This window comes from Triticum aestivum, chromosome 1B (assembly GCF_018294505.1).
Source record: "Triticum aestivum cultivar Chinese Spring chromosome 1B, IWGSC CS RefSeq v2.1, whole genome shotgun sequence".
NCBI classification, from domain to species: domain Eukaryota; kingdom Viridiplantae; phylum Streptophyta; class Magnoliopsida; order Poales; family Poaceae; genus Triticum; species Triticum aestivum.
Genome location: NC_057795.1, coordinates 123,383,018 through 123,393,212, shown reverse-complemented (window position 1 = coordinate 123,393,212; position 10,195 = coordinate 123,383,018). Strand labels below are relative to the sequence as shown.

Below are 10,195 nucleotides of genomic sequence, written 5' to 3'. Positions count from 1 at the left end.
CAGTTGTGGATTTGCGGCTGTAGCCATCGCATCACAAGATTCAAGAGCGCGGGGTGGGGGTGGGGTGGGGGGAAGGGAGGAGGGAGATGCACGGCGGAACAGCGCATGGGAGGAGCAGCGCATAGGAGCATGGAAGCGGAGGTGGTTTCTCCGACGACTTGATTGGCCGCTGGAGGTAGGAGATGAGAAACGGGGTGAATGAGTGGATGAGAACGAGTGGTTGTGGGCCAAGTGGGCTGAGCTATCGTGGTCACATGGGCACCCAGGCACTGTTTTTGTTCAAGCGGAGTCGTACTAGTCGCACGCGACCGGCCGAGCGTTCGGCCGATGCACCGACGGAAAACGTTTCCTTTTTTGAATGACATGCGTTTGTTCAGGATCCAACAGCTTTAGTTCACCCATTATTATTTCTGAAATAGAAACCGATCGCTGAGATCTTAGAAAAGTCAAACAGTAAACCCCCACCCGCACCGAGATTCTCCTTTTATTTCCACTCAGTTGTAAAATAGGCACTACGGAGATTACTACTATTTCCCAAAAGGGTTGAGTTCATCAGTCCAACAGTCGAATACAGTAGAATAACCCCACCGTTTCAGTTCAGCCAAGTAACTCCGCTGAATTAGCGCGAATATAAATAGTAGCGAAAAACGACGAGTTGCCGGTCGCAGGCATTGAAGCAACAAAACGGGAATCGTCGTTACAAGCATACGTTCCGTGATGTCACCCCAGGCCAACCAAATTCAAAAGATCATACGCAGGGATAGAACACCAGCAGGCCTAATAGGCCCCAACCCACAGCGAAGGAATCCCAGGGTCAATGCCTACATGAGCTTTTTTGCTTGTGTCAAACAAAGCCAACAAAGCAGTGGTGGAAGCCTGTTATGTTATCACGATGCCTGCAACGTCACCGAGTTCACAGACAAACCCGCATAGTTGTTCTTGTCACCCGTTAAGTCTTTCTAGCGTCCCGTACATGAAAGATAAGCTGCAAATAATATTAACGAACAATGAGAAGATCCATTTGTGTGAGTTCAAAATAAACTATTAGCAAATAATCACCTTGACGGCCACATAGAAAGTAGCGAATATGATGCCAAGGCCAGGAAGAGCTGCAAAAACGGAGACATGTATTAGCTACATAGTTTGTGTACATTTCACCAACGAAACTGTATTACAAGTAATGGATGTGAACATGTAACTCACCATCCTTGTGGAGCATCCGCGACATCAGAACCTTAATGCCTGACGGCCCTACAACGTAGCCAACAAGGTTTGCCACCTACACGCATTGGACATGTAAGGAGCAGCAGTTTGCTTACAACCAAGAATTTAGGTAGTACTCCTAGCTAACTAATCTAGTCTGTAGCTCATAATCTCTACATGTCTGAAGATTGTGCAGAAAATTGTGACAAATTAACACTCAAATATAAAGAGGAAAAGTACCATAAGGGAGCTGACTGTCACAGCACCAGCAATTGCACATAATTCACGACGAATGAACCGCCCAAGGGTACTTTTTGCCTGCAGAAAATATTGTTTTGGAAGTATTACTTGCTAACAATGTAAAATTGAAGCGTCTAGCAAGAATGCTGAAAGATATATGCGTGCAGGAGAGAACAAACATATAGACTTGAAACGTCTAGCATAAAAGGAACAAGACCACACATTGTTGTGGTACTGCAGATACCTAGAGATCATGTGAGCTTTGTTGTTTGGACATTCAATTTCTATGTCTTCCTTAACTTCAGATTTAAAGAGTGTCAGACTTTCTCCAAGCAAAAAAAGTAAGTTGATGCAGTAAGCTAAATTCAGTCACCAGGCAAGCGGTTCAGAAAAACTGAAACTTGATAAAAAGCAGATAAACTGCAAGAGTGGCCAATAATAACCTTCGGAGATTACCTGGAAGTTGTTGGAAAAAGACTTGATCACTATTTCAGGGACAAAACATAAGCATGTTAACCATGCCCATGAAATAAGTTTCCTGTTTAAGAGAAGGCAACCAAATGGTCAATGTAAGTTACACAAGTTTGTTCACAACTTGGATGTTTACAAGACTTAAGGAGATTGTTTGAAAGGTACCATTCCAGGTCATGCCAGGCTGCTACGAATGTGAATACAACCCAGATACTAAGTAGTTTTCTTCGAGACCCACCAAGAGGTATGTAAACGTACCTGCAACAAGAGATGGATAATGCAACTTATACTCTGGGCTTAACCAATGCCTGTGTATTGACTGCAAATGCACCTCTGTATAGACATATACCAACTCTAGAGCTCCATGCATGGGCCATGGGATTAACTATATCTGAAGTTCTGAACTTCGTGCACTTTTTATGTAAGTAGTAGGAAAGATTTGCTAATCATTATATGCATCCCATCCCATTACCTTATGTATACATCAAAGTGCAGTGATGCTACGAATAACAGTAAACTAGATGGGAAAAATTGCTAGCATGGTACCATAATACTTAAGCCGGGTACTTCTACACAGACCTGACCAGCCATTTGTTAAAGGAAGCATGCCAACTTTTCCAGAAACTCTCCAGGTCAGGACAATTATTTATGCACCTAGGCATGTTTTCAGGTGTCTCAACTCCTCCTACCTGTAATAAAATGCCAAGGTTAAATCCTTGTATGTTTATGTCCACTTGAATTTCAGCATAAACAAGAACATTTGTCCAGCAACAAAGACATAGTTAGTTCATTTTTAGCACAAAATACAACAAACTGAGAGTTGTCACTTCAAGAGGAAGTATGCAGTGCTGCAAAATGAACTAACGGTGCATATTAAGTACAGAATTTCAATGTTGTATTACCAGTGACCAGAACCTGAAGTAGCGCCAAATAAGGAAGAATTTTAACCACATAAAGATCAACACCTGTATAGGAGCTCCAGCGTGTTAGCTAACAAAAGAGACATCAGAAATAGTAGAAGTGACTAATGTGGTAGTCTAGTGCATCACAACCCATGCAAAGACCTATGAAAATGCAATATTGTTACAGTTAAACCTATTCAGATTACATCCGTCAAACCTCTGATGCAGGTTCCAGCAAGGGCCTAGAGAGGCCCAGTGGTATGGCGCTGCTAGAAGGACGGCGCGAGAAGGCTGGCCGAGGGCCTTTTTTGCCCACGGCCGGGCAAGAGGGAAGGGATTTTCCTTCTTAATTCTTGCTTGATTAGATTGATACATCTCCTCTCTTTATATAGAGAGGTTTACTTGACTCCCAAGCAAGGCTTACTTGACCCCTAAGCAAGCGACCCTTATCTCTAATTAACCCTACAGCGTGTTTGGCAGTCCGTGGGAAAAGGCATGGGAATTTTTAAGGAGTTAGCTGAGAGATTAGACATGGGAAGTGGACTATTAGTCCCAATCCCTCGTTTGGTTTGGGGGTGGGAGTTAGTCGTGGGAATCTTGTTTCCGCAGCTTGCGTGATGTGAGCAACAAACATGGCGATTGGTTTTCTCTCTCTCATTTCCCATTCCCTCCTCCAATTACCAGGGCCCCCCGTGGGAAGAGATAAGTGGGAGTTTGACTGGCAACTCCCTTTCCCCGTTCATCATCAATTCCCCTGTCCTCCAATCAAACAAGGGAATTTAAACCCCACGCCCTCCTAATTCCCATTCCCTAATACTACTTCCCCCGAAACAAACAGGCTGGTAAGACTAACGGGCTATACCGCCAGCCCAGGCCCATTACGTACTCTAACACTACACCCCACCTGGACATGCAGCTTGTCCTCGAGCTGCAGCCTAACCAACTTATAACCATGACTCGACGCAACACAAAGCTTACACCTAAAAACAAGCCTTTTACATCTCGGCTTGTTTTATGACTCAACCTGAAATGGACTGGGATGCTTTATTTTGGACCCCTCAACAAAAAGTGGACACCATCAGCACGTCGGACGTGCACGTGTACAGCCACCTGGATCCCATGGACACCACCTGGACCAAAGGAGTGCATGTGTATGGCCACCTGGAAGTGGTCGCAAGAGCGACCAGCAGAGCCGCCCTCGCGGCGGCCGGCGGCGGAAAGCAGTGGTGCTACGCGGTGTGCTCCTGTCGGTGACACCCTGCCTTCTCCCCGCCGGACTGCTGTTGGTCTGCACCGCACAAGGAAGAGTGGAGGGCTTGCGATGGAGAATGACGAGGAGGGGTGCGCCTCCCCAACCGCCGATGTCACAGACTTTGAGGTCGCTGCCCGCGGAGAAAACAGCATGCTCGCCGCCCGTGGGGGAAACCGCATGCCCAAGATCCCCGACGCAGCAGACGGGATCGAGGTCCTTTGCGCAGCCAAGGGAAACTTGGAGGAGCGGCAGCTGCAGACCACACATCTCCCGCACACGCCGACGCGCTAGGAAGCCGCGTGCAGCAGCCTGCAGCCTCACCGCCGCCGACACGTGGCGGGTAGCAATCCAAGACGGAAGCGGTGACGGCGACGGCGGGGACTTGATCTGCTGGATGTGGACGCCCTGGGATGGCGGCGGCGCTGATGGGAACGAGGTCGTCGCACTCCCGTTGTAGGGCATCCCATACTGGGCGGCGGAGCTCACCGGCGGTGGCTGCTGCAGCTGCAGCGGCTGCTGCGGTGTCGTGCCGGGCAGCGGCAGCGGCTGCTGCGGCGGAGCGCCGGTCGCGGCAGAGGCCGCTAGGAGCGGCGGCTGCCACTGCAGCCAGGGTTGGGCGGTGGTGGCGATGGATGGCAGCTGCAGCGGCGCGGCGGAGGCCGCTAGGAGCGGCGGCTGCCACTGCAGCCAGGGTTGGGCGGTGGTGGCGATGGATGGCAGCTGCAGCGGCGCGGCGAAGGCCGCCTGGTGCGGCGGCTGCCACGGCAGCCACGGCGACGCGGGGATGGGCGGCGCAGCCGGGTGCGGTCCGTGGGACCCCGCCAAGAACAGGCGGATCTCTTGGACCGCCTGGGTTAGGTCCCGCAGCACCCCGGACACCTCCTCCCAGGTGAGGACAGCGGGGGCGGGCGCGACAGAGGATCCCGGCGCGGGCAGGAGTGGGGCGACGGTCGTGGTGGTCGCCGGAGGCGACAAGGTGACCGGCAGCGGAAGAGACGGGCTTGGCGGCGGTGAAGACATGATCGAACCGAAGCTAGCTGATACCAAATTGGTATGGCGATGCTAGAAGGACGGCGCGAGAAGGCTGGCCGAGGGCCTTTTTTGCCCACGGCCGGGCAAGAGGGAAGGGATTTTCCTTCTTAATTCTTGCTTGATTAGATTGATACATCTCCTCTCTTTATATAGAGAGGTTTATTTGACTCCCAAGCAAGGCTTACTTGACCCCTAAGCAAGCGACCCTTATCTCTAATTAACCCTAAGACTAACGGGCTATACCGCCAGCCCAGGCCCATTACGTACTCTAACACCCAGCCTAGAAAAGCAAGGCCGTGTCAAGGAAGACAAGCCTAAAAAGGCAGGCCCGAGCCCAAAAATCCTTTTTTTCTGAATAAAGTTAACAAACATTATCTAAAATTATTGTTATACTTTGCTGGGCTTTCTCAGGCATCTGGCTGAGCCTGCAGGTTGAAAAACTGGGCCTGAACCCAGTAAAATCACACTTGCCTCACTGCCCATGAACATTCAGGCGTTAGTGGAAAATGGAAACTTCTTTAGTTTTTAATGGAAATAGAAAACTTACATGCAGGTCACTTAATTAATAAGAACTTCACTTGAAACAGAAATAATAAGCACAAGTGAGAATATCAACTGCCACACGCTCACCTAAGTGGCTACTGATGAATATCAACTGCAATGTGTATATAATCTTACCCCATAACTAATGATGAAGATCTCAAACGGTGTCAACTGCCGCCATAATCGGCTGCCATCAGAGTATTTAATTCAAATTTCAGAATGGGTATCATGATAATCATAATAAAGGATTATCGTAATGTATAAACAGAAGTACCTGACTACAAACGCGTTGTAGTGGAAAAAGTGTGTCATGACTTCAATTAGAAGGAAATTTAGGATCCACCTTACTCCATAACAACATATCTGCCCAACTGAATAGTTTTTCTGAGGTACATCTAACTGCAAGGTCGCTACATAAACAACCGGTTAGTAATATGTAACTGGGGGATCTCTATAGCACCAAAGAGTAAAGTCACTGCTTAAACACACAGATCAAATCTTCTATGGACTACTGCAACACAGTTTATAAAGTCACCAAGTACAATTTGAAATTGAAATCAGTTAGTGTTATGTATAGTCGATGCCATACATTCCTTTTTCAAGCTACGAAGGCAGCATGTGTGTTTGAATGCATAATAGGTAAGACTGACAGCCTGTAATAAGACTCATAGATGTTTCATTCGGAATGTTGCAAATATTAATGTATTGTTTTGAACTTTTGATTATGTAGCTTAAGAATCAAGTAATGTGAAAAAAAATCCTTTCGTAAATCATAATCCATAACCAAAAATCATTCAAGAAAGCACTTCTTTTGCTGTTTTCAGCTTTCAAAATTGAAATAAGACAAATCAGCTACAGCAGAAAACTACCTAGATAAAAGACTAACCTGAGCTGCAAATGCGTTGTAGCTTACAACAGGTCCAGCAATATAGAGTGGAGCATATGTTAAGTAGCATAAATATGTTAGGAATGTGTATTTGTCAATGCTGAGTCCTTTCTCCTGCCAAGAACAATGTAATATCTTATCACCAGATACAAAGAATGAATATTAGCTCAATCTGTAAAGGTGTGGCCTATAAGATAAAGATATTGAACGGGGCTTGAAATTCCGCAATGTCATGACATGCAAAAAGGAGAAATAGAAATATTAATGTTGAGACCTGCTTTATATGCATCTGCCTATAGAAAACAACAGGTAAATCTCACGTCAACTGAACATCAACCATTCATTTATGCTTGGAAATTACCGACATCTCTAAATAAAATTCCTAGTTCCATTCTTCCATGTGCAACACCTATCTGTAGACAAACTCAAGCAGTACCAATCTTACATGTCCAAAACTAACAGTGGGTCTCTCTTCTATCACTGCCATACTACACATCACCTGGATAATACACATTCTAACTTAACTGGTACGAGTAAACTGGAATAGTGAAGTACCTGCAAAGCAAAGTAGCATGTCTTGCCAGAATAACAAACTTCACATTTCTGCATGTGTTTCTGTACCAAGAGTGCTCATGTCAGCACAGTCCAGTATTTAACAAGATACTGTGCTGTGCAAATGGAAGATGATGGTATGCCAGGGGATATAAATATGTCCAATGTATGGTCAAAAACAAAATAAAGGATCTTTCTTATCATTTTAACAGAAGTAAATTGAGTCAAAAAAAAAATCAGAGAGTTAATATTGGCAATTTAAGTTTGAATTTGAGTAGTTGAAAACACCACAAATACTTCTTGGACTAGAATTCACATCTGAATTTGGATGCACATCCACATGTTCACGAGATTAGCTTGATTTCAAATCTAAACTACTTAATAAATGTGTGGAAATCAGAAAATATTTTAAAGCATCTCATGGATGCAAAACTTAATATGCATAACATAGGACAGAAAGCTAAGTTATCAGGGTACATAGTACCTTGTGATCAAAGTGAGACGAACTAAGTGTCCAGCAGTAATCACATCCAAAGCTAATCATCCGTAATACAACTGTCACATGAAATGGAGAAGGGCATAAAAACAACAAATTTGATGATAATGGCATATATCAATAATCCAGACAAATTAGAAGTAACACAAAAGGCACAAATATGATGCATGAACACTATGGTGATATATGAAATAACTGTTGTGATAGCCAGATAAAACATACACAGCAGGACAGTTGCCTATATGAGGTAGTCAAGTTCTATGACACTTGATCCCACAAAAGCAACCATCATGAAAGAAGTGTTCATTGACTTGATACAGGAGAGGAAAGTAACCATGTAATTCGATAGCTTAAGTTTACTGCCTCACCTGTTCGAAACTCTATGAGGTTTGGGGAATCTGTTCCTACCGACTGAAAAATATAATTTAACACAGTTCATGTGATAATAACTCGTGCTCTCTAGATGAGATCTACATGAACTACTTATAAGTCTAGTTTTGCAATTCAAGTATTCAACACAAACAATGCTCCAGAATTTAAGCCTTTCAAAACCTCCTAACTACTATTTCAAGTGAGAGTAACCCTACATTTCCATACAGTAAGAATCAACAGCAAAATTTGTCAAAAAAATTTCAATCAGAGTCAAACCAAGTAACAAACACAACATGGAAATCGTACCAAAATTGAAGCATATGTGCCATCGAAATGTACCCCGATAGTTATCAAGAAAAGCCAGTTGTTGCCTATTTATATGAACATAAATATCATCAGAACCTAAATGAAAAGGAATCTTACTAAGGGAAGTGCAAGAAACAGTACAGCGACATTGAAAATCTCACCCGAACAATGAGAATGAATACCCTTCATAGACCCGGTTAAGTGTAAGCATAGCTAAGTTGAAGCTCCATATGATGCCAGTGCAGTACTTATATCGAGCAAATAACTACAAACAAAAGACTGTGGTCAACAATAAATGCTAATTTGATTAATATCAGGAGACCAAATTTGTTAATGGCTTAATGCTTCAAAAGGTAAATTATAAAAGGTGTTTCTTTGTTTGTTCTGACCATTCTCTTAGCTTAGTACCTAGTAGATTCATCAAGTAACCATTAATCAAACCTATTTAACAATAGAAAGAAGAAATCAATTCGGTCACTGCAGCGTACATGATCGAGTCCAACTGATGGTGCCAAGATGATATAGACCCACATAGCAGATCAGGTGTAAGCTTGGCTTTCTTTTCACCATGTTCACTATGTTGACTATTCGATTCTTAAATGGAGTAACTGTTATAATTGTTATGGTTAACAGGTTTACGTTGGTGAATGGAACACGAATAATCAAGACAGTAGGCTTGCTCTTAAATGCACACATCAGCGTTGGCCAAACAAGTACTTTGCCTAGATAAAGTTTCTAGAAATACTTGATCCACTAGAAACAGATGGTTGCTTTTAACTGACAATGATTCAGAACAAGAGTTCAGCTAGTGAACCAATCAGCCTACCATGTCCTTCCATTATTCCTTTCCTAAAAGTATCTTTATATGTTTATTTACACAGACAACAGACAAGAAAATATTTAGACAACTGAAATCAGAACAATAGCTTTAATTTTAAAAACAATGTCAGCACCGACCTTGACTATGGCATAATTAATCCCTGCTATTACAAGAATGAAACCAACACTGTCACATAAGTAAACAAGTTAGCACGTTTATTTATTTATAAAAAAAGAGATAAAAGGGGCATAAAACTAGGATCAGTCGGTCGCCTACCAAGCACCATGTAGGTAGCATAGATAGATCAGGGACAATATAAGCCAGACCAACGAGGCCCCTCTGCCCTTCAAGCCACAGCCGTATCGCAGCCCATTCACAACAATCAGAAATGCAGCCATGACAACGGTGAGAACAGGCAAGTTCCCACGGAAGTTTCTCCATTGCCCATCAGACGAGTCCTGTGACATCCACACGAGGAAAATCAAACCGGGTGGCTCTTATTAATCCTTGAGGCGAACTGAAAGGGTGAAGGCGCAAAATTACACACGTTCAGACGGCCGGGGATTGATCCAGCTCTCAGGCCGTAGAGTTTCCCGGTGTAATCTGCGCGTCAAGAGAGAGTAAATGCGATGTGATGCCGAGCAGCACTGAGATGATGTCGACGGATGAGTAGGTGGAAGTGTGGGGGTGGTTGGTACCGCGTGCGAGGCGAAGCGACCTCTGGATCATGGCGCTGTAGAACACCACCGCGTAGGCGCACAGCGCGGCGAGCTCCAGCCGCTTCCACGGGACGCTGCTCATCTTGCTTGCACCGGGAGAAACCGGCGAACCGGGGGCGGTCATAGAGGCGCGGGCGGCGGCGAGGATCGAGGGCGGAATGGGAACGGGAGGCGGTGGGCGCCGGCCCTGATGGTCGCCGGCGGGGGAGATGCGGGGTTGTGCCTCGCCGTCGGATCTAAAAAGCTTCGGACCAAAACCACCTCCCGTCAAGCCGCCGTCGCTGAAGCAATAGAGGCGTACTCCCAGTCCCCGCTTTCAGGGCAGCGATACGCACCCTTGGGCCTACGTTTTCGGTCCCACATCTCGGCCCAACCCGCGGGCCACGTCAGCGACACGACCC

General features: G+C 45.3%; 1 protein-coding gene across 1 annotated transcript; it reads right to left on the bottom strand.

Annotated features, from left to right (window-relative positions):
• Nucleotides 1-569: 569 nt before the first annotated feature.
• Nucleotides 570-10,089, bottom strand: LOC123111295 (membrane-bound O-acyltransferase GUP1). The gene is made up of 19 exons (XM_044532055.1): nucleotides 9,774-10,089; nucleotides 9,623-9,678; nucleotides 9,352-9,533; nucleotides 9,213-9,261; nucleotides 8,417-8,520; nucleotides 8,256-8,320; nucleotides 7,566-7,636; nucleotides 7,085-7,144; nucleotides 6,530-6,643; nucleotides 5,918-6,042; nucleotides 5,779-5,830; nucleotides 2,817-2,879; nucleotides 2,494-2,603; nucleotides 2,080-2,172; nucleotides 1,900-1,981; nucleotides 1,444-1,521; nucleotides 1,204-1,279; nucleotides 1,060-1,109; nucleotides 570-985 (listed from the first exon to the last, which is right to left on the bottom strand). Exons 1-19 carry the CDS (start codon nucleotides 9,916-9,918, stop codon nucleotides 950-952), a joined length of 1,611 nt encoding a protein of 536 aa, XP_044387990.1. The 5' UTR covers nucleotides 9,919-10,089; the 3' UTR covers nucleotides 570-949.
• Nucleotides 10,090-10,195: the final 106 nt, after the last annotated feature.

Coding starts and splice junctions, on each gene's coding strand:
- LOC123111295 (XM_044532055.1), bottom strand. CDS start 9,918: ATGACCGCCCCCGGTTCGCCGGTTTCTCCCGGTGCAAGCAAGATGAGC. Junction 9,679..9,773: donor GTCGCTTCGCCTCGCACGCG/GTACCAACCACC, acceptor CTTGACGCGCAG/ATTACACCGGGAAACTCTAC. Junction 5,831..5,917: donor TACAACGCGTTTGTAGTCAG/GTACTTCTGTTT, acceptor CTCTGATGGCAG/CCGATTATGGCGGCAGTTGA.